We start from the raw sequence: 22,607 nt of genomic DNA, 5'->3' as shown, positions 1-22,607 counted from the left end.
AGTCTCGTGACCCACTTTTTTAAGTTTCAAGGGACAAACATTGTCAAGTGAGAATCACAATCACAACTTGCATCTTCTCATGTTTACAAACACTTGCGAAAATGTTGTGGTTGTGATCTGCAATCACAAGATCTTGATAAAACCCAACTTTTACATGGCATTGCATATGTGCCCTTTTAGAATGGCACTGAATTTTAGGCCATTCAAAATCACATGATATATTGTCAAACTTTTGTCATTTCTACTTTCTTTCAAACCAGCATTGAATTAGCAACTTGCATGGTGTTAATTTTTTTAAGTTTGTAGGTGACACGACCAAACCACATTAAAGATAACTTTTTTTTAATCTATTGGAAAGGCATATGGGAACATAAAATCACCCAGAACTAGTAGAAATCCAATCCAAACTAACAGAATTCACTATGCTTTAATTAATGTGCGCATACATAAATGTGTGCTCACACACACACACACACACACACACACACACACATACCTAATGAATGGTGAAAACAAAAGAAGGAAGGTGATCACTAACTATTTTTAATAAGAAATAAAACACTTGTTTTTCATGAAAAGTTTTAAATTTATAGCAAAGTAGAAGAAAATATAAGTGTATAGGAAAGATAGGAATAAAAAATCCAAGTTTTAAGTAACAAGATAATTTGATGCTTCTTTAGAAAGAGATCCAAAAAAATGCACGATTAACCATCCAAAACCGTTGGCTGATGGAGGGACTGCATGAAGGTGAATAGACATTCAAAAATTTTGGAAAGGTTTCATATCCTAGGACATCTGAAAATCATGCCAAAAATTTAATTCACCTTTTCTCTATGCTTCAAACTCTAAGCACTTCAGAAACTATCAACCAATTTTGCAACTCATGTTTCTTGGCAACTACGTCACATAGGTGCAGGTGCAGGTGCAGGTGCAGGTGCGAGTGCGAGTGCGAGTGCGGCACTTTAAAAAAAACTTGGGTGCAAGGGTGCGGGGAAGGTATATATATAATTTTGAACAGCTTAAATTAACACTAATGAAATAAAAACAATTATTTAACAGCTTTAAGTTAACACTAATAAAATAAAAACAATTATCATCAATTCATCATGCATTAATTCATGCAATAAATCAAATTAACAATCTACAATTACTATTCCTCATCAATAACAAATAATACCACACTGGTGCGTGTGTGTGTATATATATATATATATATATATATATATATATATATATATATATATATAGGGGTGGCAAAAACTGACACGACCCGCCAACCTGACCCGCCAAACCACTTCTTAGCAGGGTTCGGGTTTGGCTTAAACGGGTTTGTGTCGTAAACGGGTCAACTCGCCTAACCCGTTTATTAAACGGGTCGGGTTCGTGTTAGGGGTATGCCAACCCGCCAACCCGGCTGACCCGTTTAATAAACGGGTTAGGCGGGCGGGTCAACCCGTTTACCCGAACCCGACCAGCCTGCCAACCCGTTTACCCGTTTAGGTATTGCATTTCTGTAAAACAATCCATTAAAAACTGGGACAACTTTGCATCTAGACGGTTCGATTTCCAAATCTGATGGTCTATACCTACTACTACCTTTGTCTTGCTCAAGCAGTGAGTAGCAGCACTAGCAGTAGTGTCGATTGCAATAAAAAAGGAGTTGTCAGCCTGTCAATGCACATCTCCCTGTGGTGGGATGTTGCAGGTTTAAAAGCTCAGTGGTACGATTGAATAATAATTGCGGGTCTAAAAAAGAAGACAGAAGCACTCTGATTGCCGTGCCAAATCAACCTTCATTCTTAAAAGAAGGGGGATCGATGGTCTGGATCGCATCTAGATCGTTGGTTTGGTATCTGGACGGCGTCAATCTCATTCCACATTATTGACGTAGTGTTGTTCTTCGATTAGCAGCGGATACTGATTATCTATCTGGATTCTTGGACAACCAACGGTCATGATTGCACTATGCCCCCCACAATATTTGACCTGGTGTTGGTAATTTGATTTCGTATAAAATAATGTGCATTTTTTTTCTTCAATACGTTTCATTCAGGCATCGGCAACCCGCCCGCCAACCCGACCCGACCCGTTTATTAAACGGGCTAACCGTGTCGTGTCGGGTTACCCGTTTAATAAATGGGTCGGGTTCGTGTTTGTCACAGCTGACCCGTTTAATAAACAGGTCGGGTTCGTGTTGAGGTATGCTGACCCACCAACCCGACCCGATTGCCACCCCTATATATATATATATATATATATATATATATATATATATATATATATATATATATATATATATATATATATATATATATATATAACTGGACTTGGTTAAGGGTTAACTGAATCTACTTTTGCATAGAAATGAACCTCAATGTGGTTGACTTCACCTGACACAAAGGAAATCGTGTTGTGGGAGTCCGTGTTACATAGCTTGGCAATGGGTAAAACCTCGTCAGGAGTCAGGAGACTCAGGACAAAGTCTACAACATCAATCAAGTACCAGAGAATGTCATAGAAGAAAAAATGTGTTAAATCACTGAAATTGTGCAATCAAAGACAAACTAAGGCAAAATCACTGCTATATGAGGAACTTCAATTATTTCTTAAACAATTACTTTCTTCAAGCCTAATCAAGCATAACCCACTTTGACAACAAATGTCCAAGCAGGGGACAATGTTGACAAAGAAATTGGAAATGTCTAAGATATGATGCCCTCTTTCTATCGAATTTGACAGCTGAATAGCTAGGATCTGAGACCATGAATATTGGAAAAGACGAGAAGTCAAATAATCATCTCAAAATAGCTCAATCTTCTGGGTGAATGTCGCAAGGTCAGCAGGGTTGCAACAAGAATACAAATATACATATATGACAATTCTGAAAAAGAAAAACATAAATACTTTGAAAGCATATATAGGCAATTGAAATGAGAAAATCCCGCAAATCTGTTCCTAAGGAACTATGACTTTGACATATGCAACTAGATCTTGAACAAGCAATCAGCTTTTCCGCATGAAATTAGACAAGCTTTTTCTTTTTCATTTTTCGGAACACACAAAATAAAGGAGGAAATTGTTTCAATAAAAAAAAACTAACAGAAGGATACTGCTCTGGTGTTTGGACCTTGGAAGGTACACGTCTTCACACTTTGGACAGTAAATCTTCACGCAGCCATTACGAGGAATGTCTGATGGACCAACAGGAAGACAAGGCTGTCCTCCACAATAAACTCGAGGGCATCTCCCAAAATCAGTTCTCTTGTACTTCTCATGCTGAGGCAGTAACCTGAAAAACATTAGTACAGGGATCACCTTGTCAACTAAAGCATCCTTACCAAAGAGAAGAAATCTCACCATCGCACTGAACCCCTTGCTTGTCAGAATATAACGTGCATGGATAAGACCATACAGTAACTCTGCTGCAGATTCAACCTCAAGGTGTTCTTCATCATCTAGCTCGCCTGAAGTGGTTATGATAAAACAAAAGAATGAACATGTGGTAATAGACCTTGAACTTGTCCAACAACTAGCCAATGAAATAACAACATGCAGTTAAGAATGATAGAAGCTATATGTAGAGGTGGGTAAAAACATGGTTGCCAGTTGAGGAAGCGGGAGCGGGAAGAGATACGGGAAGCGGGAGCGGGAAGCGGGAGCGGGAAGCGAGGCACTTTCAAAATTTTAGGAAGCGGGGAAGCGTGGGACCACTTAGGAGCGATTCGGGAAGTGTCTCGGAAGCGACCTAGGAAGCGTCTCGGAAGCGACCTAGGAAGCGTCTCGGAAGCGAGGGGGAAGCGAAAAAAATAAAAATAAAAAATAAAAAATACAAAAAAATTGAAAAAAACAGGGGAAGCGAGGGGGAAGCGAGGGGGAAGCGTGGGGGAAGCGTGATGGGAAGCGCGCTTCCCATTAAAGGGAAGCGCGTCCCCCATTAAAGGGAAACGCGTCCCCCATTAAAGGGAAACGCGCTTCCCAAAAAAGGGGGACGCTTCCCCCCACGCTTCGGAAGCGCGACGTTTCGCGCTTCCGAAGCGCGCTTCCCCTTTTAGCTAGGCGCTTCCGGTAACTCTGGGTAAAAACCTTGAACATGATTAAAAGCTCAGGCTCAGCACAAGCTTGTTCATTTAATAGATGAGTCAAGCTTAAGCTCAAACAAGAGGCTTGTTTAGTTAAACAAACTAATCTTAAGCATTGAGTTTAAACTTATTTAATAGTACAAGTAAAAAGATAGGATGTCTTCATGTTGAATATATGTTAGTCGTTTTATCCCTAAAAATACCTACAGTGCAATGATCAAGAAAATTCTCACAAGAGAAAGGTGATGGGCTCAAATAACGCCTCATCAATGCTGCTCTATAAGGTCCTTTTAATTTTTTTAATTAAACAGCTCTGCTCAAGCTTAGAAGAGTGAAGCTCAAGCTCGATTAAGATCAGTCAAGCTAACCCTAGGCTCGAGTTCTGCTTGGCTATTGTGCAGACCTAGCAACGTGCTTCTCAAAGATGGAAAGGCCCCTTGAATTGAGAATTTCAAGAATCATATTACAGATATATAAACAGAAAAGACTTGACACATTGAAGGTCCAGTAAAGTCAAAGCATATCGGACAATTCTGCTCATTCAGCTACATAGCATTACAAAACACACAAAAGGAAAAGATAAAGAAAAAGAAAAAGGAATAGAAGCAATCAGCAACCAATTACAGACTTTGCAGAGTTGATATGATAGGATTTCCAATCAAGCAAACTCACAAACCCAAATAAATAAACAAATACAGGTGTCTTTTTATGCTGACATGATCTACCATCACAAGTACAACAGCCTCATTTACATAAGCCAAGTGTTGTTAAAATATATGTAATTATATATACATATATATGTATATATATATATATGTATATATATATATATATATATGTATATATGTTTATGTATATATGTATTTATCTCATCATACCCGATAAAGGGTATTTTTGTAATTCTGCCTATTAAGGGCATTTTAGTCTTTTTACATCTTTTTACATGTATTTTATTTTACATTTTTTTTCATTTATTGTAAAATGCATTTAATGCATTGCATTGGGGGTCCCAACCAAAGGAGTCGTTGGACCCCCAACGGTCACAAATGTGACCGTTGGGGGCCCAACGAGTCCCCTTTTGGGCCTCCCAATGTTCTCTCTCTCTCACTCTTTTCTCACTCTTTCTCTCACTCCTTTGTGTATAAATAGAGGGGTATTCCCCCATGTAAGGTATGGCCTTTTAGGCCCTCATTCAATAAAGCATATGCAACTTATGCCTCTTCGTAGGCTTATTGTGGTGTCCCTTAGTGGACCATTTTGTTATTCCCCATTGTGGGGTTGTGTTTGTCCAATGTTGGACCTTATGAATGCATTATGCATTCTTGTAATTCATTTCCGCATACTTTCTAACATGGTATCAGAGCACGGTTATAATCAAGCTAGTCCTTCAGTGCATCGGAAAGCATGATGTACAAAAAATCGAAAAAGTGGTGAAGTTTTTGTTACCTCTTTTCTTTCTCTACGTTTTGATGAAGCGTTTGTTATTTCTTATCTCTCTTCCTTCTACTTGGGATTACTTGGCATGTATTCTTACACTTTTCAAGTATTTAGCCCATGCATTACACATGAGAAAAACATTTGTTTTTTTTTCTACCATTGAATATATATGTTGATTTCTTTTAGCCCTAGGTTCGATTTCAAAGAGACGAGAGAGAGAGAGAGAGAGAGAGCTCATCGATTCATTAACCCTAATCACCTATTTAAAGAGGTGATTAGGTGTAACACAATAACAAGTAGGCATACGTAATTATGCTTAATTACGTATGACCACCTCAAGACATATGAATATTACTTTTAACACTCCCCCTCAAGCTGAAGCATATATATCTATCATGCTCAGCTTGTTGTAACATCTTGAGAAACCTGCACTTGCGAGAGGCTTGGTGAAGACGTCTGCAACTTGGTCTTCAGACGTCACATGACTAGTAGAAATATGCCCCACCTGCACTAAGTCGCGTATATAGTGACAATCAACTTCAATGTGTTTCGTTCTCTCATGAAAAACAGGATTGTTAGCTATATGGGTAGTTGCTCGATTATCACACATCATCAACATTGGGGATGGAATCAACACTTGTAGATCTTTTAGAATGGACCTAACCCACATCATTTCAGTAGCAGTTTGAGCCATAGCTCTATATTCTGATTCAACACTGGAACGAGCTACCACAGTTTGTTTCTTACTTCTCCAAGTAATTAAGTTTCCTCCGACAAACACGCAGAACCCTGTGGTGGACTTTCTATCATCGATGGCCCCTGCATAGTCTGCATCTGAATATGTAATTATATCAAGGTTGGAGCCTTGTCCATATAGCAATCCCTTTCCAGGAGAGGATTTCAAATACCTGAGAATCATCATAGCTGCCTACCAATGCACCCGAGTAGGTTTGTCCATGAATTGGCTTATCTTACTCACTGCTAAGGAGATATCTGGCCGTGTTACAGTGACATAGAAGTTTGCCAACCAGGGATCTAAAACTTCCACTGTCAATAGGTTCTGCTTCTTCATCATACATATGCAGTTTAGGATCCATTGGTATATTGGCTGGTTTGGCGCCTAACATCCTTGTTTCCTGCAGTAGATCAAGTATATACTTTCTTTGTGATAGGACTAACCCCTCATTGTTTCTGTCCACTTCTATGCCCAAGAAATATCTAAGAAAACCAAGATCTTTTGTGATAAAATGCTTCTGAAGATGAATCTTTGTGTTTGAGATATCCTTTGCACTACTCCCTGTAAGGATAATATCATCTACATATACAACCATAACCACAATATCAGCGGAGGTTTTCTTGATAAACAAGAAGTGATCTGAAGATGACCTGTTGAAGCCAAATGCAAACATAATTTCAAATAACTTCTGAAACCATGCACGTGGACTTTAAGACCGTATATAGCTTTCTTTAGTTTGCACACCTTGCTACACTCCCCCTGAACCTCAAACCAGGGAGGTTGCTACATGTACACTGCCTCAGATAGATCTCCATATAAGAAGGCGTTTTTCACATCTAACTGACATAAACTCCATCCATAATGGACAGCTACAGATATGACCAACCGAATAGTCCCAAGACGGGCTACTGGAGAAAAGGTCTCAAAAAAGTCAACTTCATATGTTTGAGTATACCCTTTAGCGACCAACCGGGCCTTGTACCTTTCAATTGAGCCATCTGAGTTGTACTTAATGGTGTAGACCCACTTACATCCAACGATATCTGCATCAGTGAGAGGAACAACCAAATCCCATGTGTCACATGAGAGCAAGGCATCCATCTCGACCTGCATTGCTTGCTTCCACTTAGGATCTAATAATGCTTGTTGATGATTAAGTGGGACAGAAGTGGCAGATAAAGCAGAGATAAAATTCCTCAAGTGAACCCCAAGTCGTGCCTCAGTAACAAACTTGGAGATAGGATGTAATGTGCATTGCCTTTTACCTTTTCTGAGAGCAATAGGTCTGTCATCAACATTAGACATCATAATATTTTCAGGAGAACTCACTTCTGAAGAAGGCGATGGTGTAGGTGTTGATTCAGGTAGTGATCTGCGAGTGTACACCAGAGGAGGAACCTGGTACCGAGCAAATGTGGGAGACTGAGAATGAGAGATAGACTTAGAAAATGACTCCAAAGGAAAAGGAGGAATGGGAAGAGGCAGGGTATCACCCTATTCAACATGCAGTCTGGATGCAGTGGTAGAAAAATAAGGAACAGATTCAAAGAAAGATACATTTACACTAACATACTCTCGCCGGGAGATGGGATCATAGCACCGGTAGCCTTTTTGATTTTTCGGATATCCAAGAAATACACACTTGATAGCTTGGGCAGACAATTTATCACGGTTAGGTCCAAGTTTATGAACAAAGGAAACACATCCAAATACTTTGGGAGAAATCGGGAACAAAGGAGCATTAGGATAGAGAATGTGCAAGGGAATTTATTCTTCCAAAGATGAAGATGGCATACGATTAATGAGATAACAAGCGATGAGAACAGCGTCCCTCCGGTATGAGGATGGCATATTTGATTGCAACATAAGGGTGCGAGCTACATCTAGAAGATGCCTATGTTTTCTTTCAGCAACGCCATTTTGCTGAGATGTATGGGCACAAGTAGTTTGAGGACGAATGTCACGGCTTCGATAAAATTGTAACAATTCATTGGATTTGAACTCAAGAGCATTATCTGTGCGGATAATCTTGACGAGAGACTGAAACTGAGTCTTTATTTCAATAATTAAAGATATAAGAATGGAGACAACCTCAGACCTTTCTTTTATTAAGAAAACCCATGACAATCTGAAAAAATCATCAACAATAACTAAGTAATAACGACACTGAGACCGACTAGGTACTCTACTAGGTCCCCATACATCAACATGCAAAATCTCAAACATTGTTTGACTCGATGGACTCTGACGAGAAGGAAAGGAGCTTCTGTGATGTTTGCCCAATTGACAGGCGTCACACTGGAATGAATCAGATGGAGAAATCTGAGGAATAAGTCTACGAAGCTTTGGCAAAGGAACATAACCAAGACGGAGATGCCACTGATAGGTACTGGAAGATGGCTCAGACACAGAATTCATGGATCCAACCGGTTGATGTAGATAATAGACACCACCCTCCTCATGGCCTCCACCAATCTGCTTCCCCATCAGCAAGTCTTGAAAAATGCAACAAACAAGATCAAATATCACCCTACAATTATTCTCCTTAGCAATACGACTAACAGATAGTAAGTTCTGAGGAAATGAAAGAGCATGAAGGACATTAGTCAATTGAAGTGTGGGGGATATAGGAATGTTTCCTTGGCCTACAACAGGAGAAGATTACCCATCAGCAAGTATAACATTGCGAGGTTCTGCAATAAGATGTAGCTTAGAAAAATTATGGGAAATCCCACACAAATGTCTAGAGGCGCCAGAATCAATAATCCATCTACTACCTTGATAACTCAGGCTATCACCTGTAGAGCATGCCACATCAGCAACAGGCATAGGGGCACTCAAACTGGGAAGCCGGTGAGACATCAGTTCATTATACTTTGCACGACTGAGGATAACCGAATCGCTGGAGGAGGTAGTATGGTTCTCTGCCTCGAGATTAACAACTTGAGCCTTGGATGTATTCGGCTTAGGTGATGGAATAGGAGGTCGACCAGTCTTATCCCAGCACCTATCTTCAAGATATCCAATTTTACCACAATATGTACATTGAGGTCTTCCTCTACCTCCAGTACTATGACCTCGATCTCTTCCTCGAAAACTCAAGAAAGTACCTCTTCCACGACTTGAGGTGATTGCTAGGGCAGATGCCTGTGATTCAGAACGAGTTTGAGGAAGAGTGATGGCAAGCCTACTCTGACGATTATAGGACTATGCAAGAGTAGGAACATCAGAACTCGTTAGCATTTGGACTTTGGCAACCGAGAATTCCGATGACAACCCTATAAGAAAACGAGCAACCATAGTCTGCTCCTGATGGATCTTCTATTTGGTGCAGCATAAGGGTCTGTGTGCATTTAGCCTCTCAAAAGCAGATTTAACTGAGGCATAGTATTGTGCTAAAGTTTGATCTCCTTGTTGCAACTGATAAATCTCCTGCTCAACTTGTAGAATACGACTCACATTAGTTTCATGAGAATATATATCACGAAGATTGTCCCACGTTTGTTTAGCTGAGGTGTAATAAATCAGTCCATCAGCTATATGTGGTTGTACACTGTTCATTATCCATGACATCACGATGTCATTGTCTTCATCCCAGGTGACATATTTTCCTATTCTTTCAGTGGGCTCCAATTCCAACAAGACGTGTTTTTTCCGATGACCGGAAACAGACATTATGAAGGTGCGAGACCACCTCGCATAATTCGAATCATCTAGCTTAACTGAACATCCATATGAAAATGGATTTGCAAAGGCCTTATATTCACCAATGGCCTCTCCCTTTTGATGATTATCTAAAGCACGTGACTCACCCATGTAAAATTTCTTTCACCCGGGGCAACCAAAAAAAAATTAGCCAACCAACTATTTATGTGAAACAATAATCTCCTGCATACTTTGTTTCAGATCACTACCACGACAACCAAAGGTTAAACAACGACTATCAACTTCGAGATTGAAAACAACTACCATTTAATCTTCCAAAGCAAAGATCTGTTCCCAAACATTCAACAGTGATTGATCCCTATTTTTAAATCTGATCGCCGACTGCAATAGTTCAACTGCATCCATTAAAATAATGCTAAACCCAAGACGATATCAATCTGATCTAACCTTGATCTATAAAATTTTTAATCCATTCGATGTCTTCAGACGCAATCTACAATCAGCAGTTGCAGCGTCTTCAAGCCATTTCAGCAGCTTCTCCACGATCAACATCAGCACACGATCACGATCGGTAAGTGACCTCCACACCAAAAAAACACGATCACAGTTTCAGCAGCTTCTCCACGATCAACACCAGCACACGATCATGATCGGTAAGTGACCTCCTCACCAGAAAAAAAACACGATCACGGCAGCATAGTTTTTGTTTTTGCTTTTTTTTTAACAGCGTCGCCCCATCTACGGCATCCAGTCCTTCACGTTCAGCAGCAGCAGTATCATCCCAGAAGGGAGACCCGCTCTGATACCATGTTGATTTCTTTCAGCCCTAGGTTCGATTTCAAAGAGACGAGAGAGAGAGAGAGAGGGAGCTCATTGATTCATTAACCCTAATCACCTATTTAAAGAGGTGATTAGGTGTAACACAATAACAAGTAGGCATACGTAATTATGCTTAATTACGTATGACCACCTCAAGACATATGAATATTACTTTTAACAATATATATATATAGATATATATGTAAACATATATATACATATATAGTATGTTTTGAAAGGAAATGTATGGAAATGTATGGTTTTTTCTAAAATAGTATTTTAACCATCATTGAACTTATTTAAGGAAACTAGATATATGTAGTATGTTTTGAATCTTGAAGCCTTTTTTTTTAAAATAACTCTAATATATATATATATATATATACATATGTATATATATATATATGTATATATATATAACCATGAATTATTTATTCTAGATGTTTCGTCAATCATTGTCTTATCTTAATGATTTGATAATGATGTCTTATTTTATAAAATATAAACTTGTTTTTCACACATATGTATATATATATGATAATCGTCAAAATACAATTTGTATTTCATCCTTGATAGACATGCATATTCATGTTTGAAATTCTCGATTCGTTACATGCTTAAAAATGTAAAATTTTATAAAATCATTTGCATATATGCTTAAACTTGATTGAAAGCATGTTTATTTTATGAGACATATGGCTTTAATTATGGCTTTAATTATTGCATGAGTGCTTTTTCTATGAGAATGTATGCACTTAGTCTCTTATATTGTTTCTTTTATCTATGCATATGCCTTGGTTCCTTGTTAAAACTCTCTTGTGTCATCTTTTGAAGATATGTATTTTTGTATTACAATTGATAGCATTAAGATGTTCTCAATGTTTGAGAATGGTTCTAGATTTTTCATCTCTAGATTGTCGTGAATACATTTTGATAACCGTTTTGTAATGCTTTTTAAGCATTCTTTTACATAAATAAAATTGTTTATTCACGTGTGTTGTTCTTCTTTTACCCTTTTTATGGGTTTTGCTTAAAGTGTCTTTTAGACACCTCCTTTTGAGTGTTCAAAGAACATTTGTGGAAGACCACCTTGCTTCATCACATGATAACTCAATGTTTTCTAAAATATGATTACATTATGATAAATGATTTCATAACCTTCTTTTGGCTTCATCCCTTAGTGGGTGTGTGTACTCGCACTTTATGTGCATGTTTATTGGTTCATTATTGAACCTATTGCATTCAAAATCATCTTCTTGTGTGGGTTCTATCCCACTTTAATGAGATATTTTCTCTATTTTATGTATGCCTTTCTGAGCATGTTGTACTATGAAAGCTTTCGTGAGCTTCCTCTTCTTACATGATATAGAAATTTCATATGTATTATTTGCTTAATGTTTCATGATAAGTCTTTTTTGGTATAAATTAAAGAATTGATCATGATTAAGCATAATTCGTGTTTATGCAAAATTGTTGTTATGAGGCATATTGTTGTGATTGATTATATTGGACCTTTGATTCTATTTTTAATCGGTCCTCTTTGTAAAAACTTCTATTTGAAAAATGATTCCCTTAAGTGTTTATTGCCTTTTTATGGCATTTATATTTGTTCATCACATGTTATTTAATGCATCATTTGTTTGGCCTTATTATTGTTATATTAGAGATGTTTGTTGAGGTGAGTTATGTGCACCTCGTGTTATGTTATTTTAGATTGTCAACTTGTAGTTTGACTCTAAAATGACTTGTTATGTGATCTCTAATTATGAGTGTGTCACTCATTTATTTTGGCCATTGATTTTATTATGGATGCTCTTAATGTGATGGATGTCTAAAGTTTGAAACCATAAGTGTTTTAAGATATATTGAAATTGATAATCTGTTAAATGTTTGTCATTACAAGTCTTATTGCCTCAAAAGTTTTCTTCTTTTATAACTCTTATCTAAGTGTCATCATATGTAGACAAAATTTTTATTACACCTTTGTGTGTTGGTAGCCCTTTGTTGGCTTTGTTCTCTTGGTCTAGTAGCTGAACACACTTGTCTTGAGTGTTATTATATGTAGACAAGACACGTTGATTCACACCATGGTGTGTGATTTTAGTCCATGTTGGCATTTGTGTCCTTGTTCTAGTCACTGAGATGTATGCCCATGGTTGACTTCTTTCACTCATTTCAAGTGACATTTTATGTAGACAAGAGATGTATTTGTTTTAGCCCATGGTTGGCTTGATACTTTTGTTTTAGTAGCTGAACATACTTGATTTTGAGTGTTTTTACGAAAACAAGAGATGTTTTTGATCCATATTGGCTTGTATTCTCTTGTTCTTGTCGTTGATACACTCATTTCAAGTATTATTACATGTAGACAAGAGGTGTTTATACATACTTTTGTGTGTGTATTTTGGCTTTTAATGGCATTATGATTATGTTCTTGTTCTAGTAGTTTATACACTTCATTTGTGGGTTTTGGAGGACTAATGAGGTAGTTGCTTGTAATGGATGAACTATTATTGAAATTTGTGAAATTTCATTCAGATTTTGTTTTTTAAAGATACAAGTGAATCATATCATTAATATGCATATTTTAAAATCAAATTGATTTTTTGGCATTTAATCTACATATTAAGTGCTTATGGTTTTGGCTACCTTTGTATTTAATATGTAAAATGAGTTTTTGTAATTGCAATCATTTGAGTGAGATGTTCCTAAATGTGTAAGGTTCTCGACTAAAATAACACTCATTATCTTGACTCTTGGGTGGATGTTTTTTAGATCATGTCCTTGCAAGTTCACATATGGCATTTGTTTGGCATAGAATTTCTTCTCTCTAAGATGTGAGAGAAATCATTAACTCATCTTTTGTTGATAAAATGTCTCCCTATTGGTGATCTATGTGTGTTAAACATGCTTTCTTTTGTATGCTTTTGTACACTTCCCTTGTGAGTAATTTGTTCGTATGTGAACATTGTCTTCTTAGATATATTTCTAGTACATGAAATTTTTTACTTTATCTTAATACAAATCTCATATTTTGTGTGTCTTTGTGCACTTGTGAGTGTTCTCCGTGCACACACTCCTTACTTCCAAATATTGATAAAACCCTTTGTAAGAATGATTTTGGGAGCCTTAGTGCTCACCTATTCTAAGAAATTCAATCTTTTGTATTTGTGGGTGTCCCCTTTGTACCTTTGGGTACTTTTATTCAAGTGTTCGTGGTGTGTCTTTGCACACGTATTCCTTTGTGGTGTTGGTGCTTAAAGTGCACATCTTTGGAGGCATTTTCACATAGTTCTTGGAGATATTTTTGGACAAATGTTCTTAGTGTGGCCTTTGTGCACTTATCTTTCTTCAAGAACTTAGTGTGTTTTATCAATGTTTAAGGTTAATTCGTGTTTTGCATAAATACTCAATCAAAATGCATAAATTATCTTTTGAATCATTGTCCTTCTTAATCAATGTTATGGTCTATTATCCATTTTTTGATATCTCTTATTTGATTAAGATACAAAGGTACTTTTTACTTAGAGTTTTTATGGCTTGTTCCACAGGATCTTCAGGATGGGATGAATGAAGCATCTATGATACATCGTGAAAGGAGCTTGGGGATGATCATTAAAGATAGTTAAAGGCTGACAGATGCAAAGTTCTTGCATGTGCTATAATGTTGGTGGCTTTCATTAAAGATTTTTTTGAAGACTGGAACCCTCATTTTGTATCTTCAAACTTCTCGTTATCCCCACGCAAAGTTTGAGGGGGGGTGTTAAAATATATGTAATCATATATACATATATATGTATATATATACATATATATGTGTATATATATATATGTATTTATCTCATCATACCCGATAAAGGGTATTTTTGTAATTCTGCCTATTAGGGGTATTTTAGTCTTTTTACATCTTTTTACATGTATTTTATTTTACATTTTTTTCATTTATTGTAAAATGCATTTAATGCATTGCATTGGGGGTTTCCAACCAAAGGAGTCATTGGACCCCCAACGGTCACAAACAGTGTTTTAAAACTCGCCGAGTCAACTCGTTGACTCGGCTCGCCCCTCTAGCGAGTCAACTCGGCAAGGCAAACTCGGTTTGCCAAAACTAGGGCTTGACTCGGCCTGACTCGGCTTGACTCGACCGGACTCGGGCGAGTTTTGGGATGTTTGAAATTTGTTTTTTGAGTTTCAAATTACAGTTTCGAAATATATAAGTACATATATTTTAACAAGGGTTACCCCCAGATTTTGTATAAAAAAGAAAATAAAAATCATTTAAAGATAAAAAAGCATTTAAATCCATAGAATAAAATTGCCATGTTGTTCGAACTACTGTTCACCCTGTGTTATCAACTTATTCTAGCAAAATATTTTAAAGAAATGATTCTCACTATATAGCGCAGGTCAACTGTGTCTATGGAAAGTCACATTTAGGTTTCATCATCCATTTGTTATGTGAACCAGCATTGTACATATTCAAATATTAGTAGTCTTTTTATAGTTGTGCCATTAATATATTTCCTGCATAGTTTTATACATGAGAAAATTGCTTATTTATGTTGATATTGGGCATTCTGTAAACTTTCAATATGCACATATATCCCTGTTTTACATTTGTGGATTTGTTAGAGAGGGAATTAAAACTTTTAAAACAAGCTAGCATATATGATTGGCCATTTTAGGAACCTTAGGTAGTAGCAGACTGAACTCATGGTGACCAAATCCTCTAATTCAAGTCATGAATTAGGCAAAATGCTTGTATAGATATCAAATTCAATTATTCAAGCAAACCTCTATAGCTCTTTGCAGTTGTTTTTATATTCTTAGAGACATTTGGAGACTATGTTTACTCAAAAACATGGTTTCAGACAAATTATATATTGTTTTTCTTTTAAAATCAAAAGTTAACAAAACCCGGTCCGAGTCACCGAGTTGACCCGCCGAGTCACGAGTCAATAAAGAACGAGTCGAGTTCCGAGTCACGGGTTTTAAAACCTTGGTCACAAATATGACCGTTGGGGGCCCAACGAGTCCCCTTTTGGGCCTCCCAATGTTCTCTCTCTCTCTCACTCTTTTCTCACTCTTTCTCTCACTCCTTTGTGTATAAACAGAGGGGTATTCCCCTATGTAAGGTATGGACTTTTAGGCCCTCATTCAATAAAGCATATGCAACTTATGCCTCTTCGTAGGCTTATTGTGGTGTCCCTTAGTGGACCATTTTGTTATTCCCCATTGTGGGTTGTGTTTGTCCAATGTTGGGCCTTATGAATGCATTATGCATTCTTGTAATTCATTTCTGCATACTTTCTAACAAGTGTGTGGGATAAGACCTTATCTCAATATATACAATGGCATGTTATAGGATTTAAGAGAAAAAAGGTTTAACACCATAAGCATTTCATACAATTGAGAAACACTTAGAGGTGAGGCAAGGGATAACCACCATACATAAATTAACAATATAATGTAAGGAATTTCTACAAATGATACTTTATTCCCCTGTTTGGATGTTTTTATAAATAGTTCCTCGCTATTACTATTTATTTTAAACAAGTTTTTGTGTTTGGTAGTTTTATCATTTTTTAACAGGTTCTCATAAATACAAGTAGAAAGCACCACCTTTTTTAAAAAATAAGGGGGACCTACTTTTTCTTTCTACCGCAATTTATCTTCTACAATTTGATCACCACCACCATCACTTCTTCATCACCACCACCACTACCACTACCGCTATCATCACCATCACCACCCATAGTTCACCACTACCCATCACCATCAACACCCATAGTTCACCACCACCACTTATTCATCTTGTGACCACCATCCACCACCACCTCTCAGTCTTCCATACCAAAACCTTCATCACCCCATCAATACCAAAACCATCACCACTACGTACCCAATCTTCATCTTTTCTATGCCTCTTTTTCATCCTCTCCCATTGACCTCTTATCTCCCTTTCTTTTCCATTCTGGCTTAAATAGTTTGTGATCCAAACATTCAATTAATTATAAATAAAGGAAAGATTCTTTTTTATATTATGTCCTATAAATTCTAAGCAATTCAGCAAGTGTAGAATGAACATCTTTCAAGTAACATATGAAAAACTCAAACTGATAGATAAGTATAACCGGTAAATAGAAATACTGCAGAACCAGTATTAACCAAAAGTAGATGAAAATGATATGCATTAGACTAGAAATACTAAGTAGTTTGCACACAAAAGAGTATCCAGTATAATACTACTATCAAATCCACATGAAACAGGTTAACAGGAAAGGTCTAAACATGCATAAGAAACCGAAATGAAGAGTGGAGGAAAAGACAAAAACTAAACTAGACTCCAGACTCTAGAATGGCATAGTACATCATGTCATCATTTCATCATTAAAACATTCACATGAAACATTGATTTATCCTTCATTTTCAGTTTCCAGTATCACTCAGATTTTTATCCACTCTCTTCATCAGTATTCTTTTCCTCTTTGGAGGGGAAGATATATTATTTTTTATGAGAAAATACTGTTTTTCTGCCCTTGTTATCAAGATTATTCCTCAGGTGTACCAAACTATAAGATCTCACAGTTCTCTTTATCCTGGCAACATGGTATTTTAATGTATAAACCAAACCACCAGTATCATGAAAAGAATATTTGCATTTTTCTCTGTTTGTCTCATCATTCAAAGTCGGTATTGCACAGAGTTACCGGAAACGCCTAGGTAACTGGGGAAGCGCACTTCCCCGAAGCGCGCTTTTTTTATGGGAAGCGCGCTTCCCCCTCTCTTCCCCCATTTTTTTCCATTTTTTTTGAATTTTTATTTTTATTTTGGTTTTTTTCTTTTCTTTTGTCGCTTCTCCCTCGCTTCCTGATTCGCTCCTAAGTCGCCCCACGCTTCCCGCTTCCTAAAATTTTGAAAGTGCCTCGCTTCCCGCTCCCCCTTCCTAAACAGGCAACCATGGTATTGCATCACAAAATCATCATGTTGAAATATTGGATCCTTTCTCAAAGACAACTTGGGAAAAAGGGAAATAGCAAAAGTGTATGGAAACTCCTAAAAAACACAAGCCTACAACATTCAGTTTAACATAAAGCTCGTAACTATGGTTTCAGAAGAACCTGTTCCAATCAACAGTATCTGAAATAGATACATATTGAACGATAAAAAAGATGGAAGGATATGATTTCATGCTGGAGAAGAACCTAAATCAACAGTACCAAATTAATGCATCAGCACCATGGGCTATTTCTGAGTTAGCTGACAGTATAAAGCAGTTGTGTGAACCACCAGTGCACCTTGTACTGTTCCCCACTGTTTGAAGCAAAGGTCCCACCCCTTGGAGCTCAACTGCTCAAGCATTTGCTAGGTCACTTTGGTATGCCACTTTCATCACTGGCGGTGAAGAGGAAATTTCCAAACATATCAAGTGCATTCACATTGTATCATAAAGAGGGAATTATCAAGCACCTCAGTGCAATATACATTTGTGACAGGTTTACTTAATAGCAGATGGTCTTATCCTTCTCCCCATTTAGATCACCCAATTCTCCACATTCTCAGTTTACCACAATGAGAACTACAGGCTGATTGTTACACCTTTTATAGTTCCTAATGTAGTAACATAACATTTTCTGACTGTCGAAAAAAACATGTGATCAATAGGGTACTTGTTAAAAAAAAGATGAAGAGATGGTGACTCATTTCTTTGTGTTTGATTTTCAGGTTAAAGAATAACAAGTGGATATTGATGAACACTGGTTGACATCTAGTCAGAACTGCTGAGTTACGTAGTTAATCAAGTTGATTTAAATAGCCCAATAAGATATAGCATGTTTCTCTTTTATAGGCCGCCATTATTCATCAACTTCACACAGATACTTTATCTCTTGCACATTAAAAGAAAATTATTCTTGTTCTTAAAAAAGAAGCAGCAAAAGAATCATATTGATCAACATAAAAACAACATTTGATCAATCACTAGTTCCCTTAAGGGGCTGTCCCAGGACGAACCCAAGTATCAGAGCAATGTCGAGATTAATCATGATCTTTCGGGAATATAATGCAAGACCCAGCTAATCCCACTAGTCCACGTAACCAGGTGGATAAAAACACATCATAATATGATCATAAGGATTGCAGTTACAAGGTTTCTCGGTATATTTAGTGTCTCAACCAGTGATTCATATTTCTATTGAACTCCAAAGAGATGTTATGCTACAATAATTAACTGGTCAAACAAGAAATGCATTGACAAGAGAAGAATGTGAGACGGGAAAGGAAGGATTTTGATGAAGAACATACCACTCATAGAATTGTCATTATCCAAAATCATGTCAAGTGCATAATCGTAGTAGGTGACCAGTCCAGGAAGACCACACAAGTTGAATTCATCATGTATGTAATCCTCATCAACTTCGCAGAGGAACCCATTGCCTCTTAGTCCACAAAACCAAGTAATCCATGAAGAATCATCAGCCTCTGAGTTACTAAGATCTGTCCCCTCACTTCCAGTATCTGAGGGCTCTTTAGTGAAGGATGGAAAGAAGAGAAGAAAAACAAAAAGGAAAAAGAAAAAAAAGGAGGGGGGAAAACTGCATAAGAGCCTTCTCGTAAAGTAAAAAAGTGCACAAAATGAAAAACTGGAAACTGAAGACAGATGAGAGTGAGAACTAGGACCAAGGTAAGGTCTTTGTAAAGCAACAGGCCGTGGCAAAGATCGATAGAAACCAACAATTTCAATACCAAAAGGGCACGAATTATAATTCCAAGTAGGTAGACGTCTCCAAGAAAACCAAAAGATTCATGAAAAGAACGGCTATCACAAAAGTTGAGATAAATAGCAGGCTTAAAATAGAGGAAAAATTAGAGGGCCAATCTTCGGCTACAAGTCTGGCATGCGTATTTCAGGAAACACAATCAACATCATCATCATCGAATAAATTGCGCATCAAGAAAAGGCAAAGGCCAGAAAGGAGTGTCGGATTTTACATCTCCTAAACCCTCAATCCGATGGTAAGTACCCAAAAAGTTATACGGAAGGGATTTCCAGACTAGGGCATCTTCAAGACCCATCAACTTGAAAGCATCCGCAATTGTCTGTTTCAGAGGAAGCCCCCCACCCATAAGAGAGAGAGAGAGAGAGTTACCGATGGTTGGACGGGAGTTGGGTTTGGTGTCTTTAGGTCTGGGGAGGGAGGAAGAGGCGTGGTCCGATCGCTTCTTGGGTGCAAGCGACTCGGCGGACGCATTGGCGGATGAGACTTTGGCGGCTGGCCTTGGGTTCAAATCCTCGCCTCCACCTCCTCCACCTCCACATCCACCTCCACCCACGAAGACGTTGAAATTGTTGGAATTGAACCTGGCCCCACCCCGCAACGAAGAAGAACCATTCTTCAACATTATTGCTACTGCTGTTATCAGCAGCAGCAGCACCACCGACAGCACCACTCTCCCGTGTTATTAATTGGCAAAATTATTACAAACGTCTTTTTTTTTTCAACCCTCCTCTTTTGCTGTTCGGGGGTTCGAATGAGTGCAACGTATATAAGCACGTGGGGGTACCTTTTCCCACCATCTTTTGCCAAAAAAAAAAAAAAAACTAAGATTCGAGAAAAAGACAAAAATATCTTTCATTTAGAAAAATGAAATGATGGTTCGAGATCCTCCATCTAGAAAAGTCAAACACCAATTCGAGAACGATATTAAGTCTTCAAAGTCCAAACGTTTTGTTTTCGTCTTAAGCAGTAAACTTTTGCAACTTCTGTTGTAACAGAAGCTCCATTTGTCGTCATCTGTGCTCATCGGACCCTCCTTTGTCGTCGTCTGCTTCCACCGAAGCACCATTTGTCATTGTCTACTGTCGTCGAAGCACCCTTTGTTGTCGTCTGCTACTGTCGAAGCATCCTTTGCCATCATCTGCGCAGTGACAGCATCGTTGCCACCATCGGCTGCATCTACCTTTTGGGTGTTTCTCCTCCACTGTTGGATTACCAAAACTTCTTTCATTTCGGTGAGTTTCGTGTAAAGTTTCGTGATGCAAACAAATTCATTTGTAAATCTGAATGTTAAATCTTACAACTTGTTGTACTGTTGATGCTAAATAACACTTATTTTTATACTGAAATAAATCGATTCGTACCTATCCACCTTCTGAGTGTCGAAAAACAATTGACACGATTTATTCTTATGAAGGTCAAACATTTCAACGATATATACTTATGAAGGCTTAACTTCTACAATGATTTATACGTTGGAATGCAGCAATGATTTATAGATTTAATACAGTAGCGATTTATACGCTCGATGCAGCAACGATTTATATGTTCGAAGCAGTAATGATTTAATGAAACTACCATGATTTGTACTTAAGTTTGATAAATCATACAACAATGTTTATGTATGAAGCTCAAACGTTACAACGATATGTACTTATGAAGGTTGCGATATATACAATGATTTGTAAGTTTGAAGCAGCAACGATTTATATATTTAAAGCAGTAGCGATGTGTATTTATGAAGTTACATCGATTTGTACTTAAGTTTGCTAAATCTTACAATAATGTTTACTTATGATGCCAAATATTGTGACGATTTGTAATGTCGGTGATTGTTTAACGAATGAGATAATTTATATTATTATATAATTGGGGAGGCGATTGTAACATATAATGATGCGGTTAAATTTATGTGTTGTGCAAGTTAGCAATGTCTAAAGCTCATCAAACAAGAAATCATCTATCGTTCTATAGGATGATTATTAGAAAAGTTTTTCGTGAGTCTCATCTATATAAGCGTTATGAAAGGTACCAAAATATAATGAAGATTGAGAATGATAAAGACAGGGACAAAGCGTTATAATTATATTATGTGGAGGATTATCCATCAGATATTGAGGCTGAAGAGTAAATGAAGAATGAGAAAAAACTAAAGATGAAGAAGAATAAGAAGGAGAAGGATGACGAAGAGAAGGAAAAGCAAAGAAAGAAGGAGGAGGAGAATGAAAAGCAAAGGCAAATGAAGAAGGAGGAGGAGGAGAGGAAAAGGCAAAAGAAGAAGGTGGATGAGAAGGAAAGGCAAAGAAAGAAAAAGGAGTAGAATGAAAAGCAAAGGAATAAAAGGCAAGTGAAGAAGTAGGAGGAGGAGAGGGAAATGCAAAAAAAGAATAAGGAGGAGGAGAGGGGAAAACAATTTAAGAAGGAGGAGGAGTTAGACAAGGAAAGGCAAATGATGAAGCAAGAATATTTTCAAAAGCAAAGAAAGAAAAGGCAAATGAAGGAGGAGAGGGAAAGACGAAAAAAGAATAAGGAGAGAGAAAGGTAATTGAAGAAGGAAGAGGAAGAGAAGGAAAGACAAATGATGAAGATGGAAGAGGAAAGGCAAAGGAAGAAGCATCAAGATAAGGAAGAGAAGGAAAGGCAAATGAAGGAGAAGGAGGACGAGGAAGAGAAGAAAAGAGAAAGGAAAATGAAAAAGCAAGAGAAGGAAATAGAAAGGAAGGAAGAAATTGAAAAGCATAGGAGGTTGGCGAATGAGCAAAGGAAGGAAGAAGTAGAAAAGTAGAGGGAGGCGACAGAGCAACAAGAAAGGCAGAGAATGGAGGAAGGGGATGAAGAGGAGAAAAGTGTGACCAAGGTACGTAAATTGATCATGTCTGGCATGATTTACTGTGATAGGTATTACTGTGATAGCGATTAGTGTGAACGATTTATTGTTATAGGTAGGATTCTGTATAGCGATTATTGTGATAGTGATTACTATATATAGTGATTACTGTAATAGCGTGTGTGCAACGATTATTATTTATAGTGATTATTGTGTATAACGACGTGTAGAAGTACAAATGGAACTAATTTATAATTGATACGAAT

At 37.4% G+C, this 22,607-nt stretch overlaps 1 protein-coding gene across 4 annotated transcripts in view; it reads right to left on the bottom strand.

Moving 5' to 3' along the window:
- LOC149840328 (casein kinase II subunit beta-3-like) overlaps nt 1-20,147 on the bottom strand; it is a 30,312-nt gene extending 10,165 nt beyond the window's left edge. Inside the window, exons 1-4 of one of the 4 annotated variants that reach the window (XM_090004391.1) lie at nt 19,887-20,147; nt 19,042-19,263; nt 3,358-3,464; nt 3,111-3,276 (exon numbers count right to left, since the gene is read on the bottom strand). In XM_090004391.1, coding sequence (XP_089860517.1) covers nt 3,111-3,276; nt 3,358-3,464; nt 19,042-19,263; nt 19,887-20,139 — 748 coding nt within the window. In that variant the 5' untranslated portion in view covers nt 20,140-20,147. The remainder of the gene's footprint in view (nt 1-3,110; nt 3,277-3,357; nt 3,465-19,041; nt 19,264-19,886) is intronic. The other 3 variants (XM_090004389.1, XM_090004393.1, XM_090004390.1) reach the window with 3 other exon arrangements.
- Between the last annotated feature and the right edge of the window lie 2,460 nt (nt 20,148-22,607).

Source organism: Nuphar pumila, chromosome 4 (genome assembly GCF_984573655.1).
Source record: "Nuphar pumila chromosome 4, dmNupPumi1.hap1.1, whole genome shotgun sequence".
Lineage (NCBI taxonomy): Eukaryota > Viridiplantae > Streptophyta > Magnoliopsida > Nymphaeales > Nymphaeaceae > Nuphar > Nuphar pumila.
Note: the sequence above shows the minus strand (reverse complement) of the source record. Positions and strands in the feature narration are given on the sequence as shown.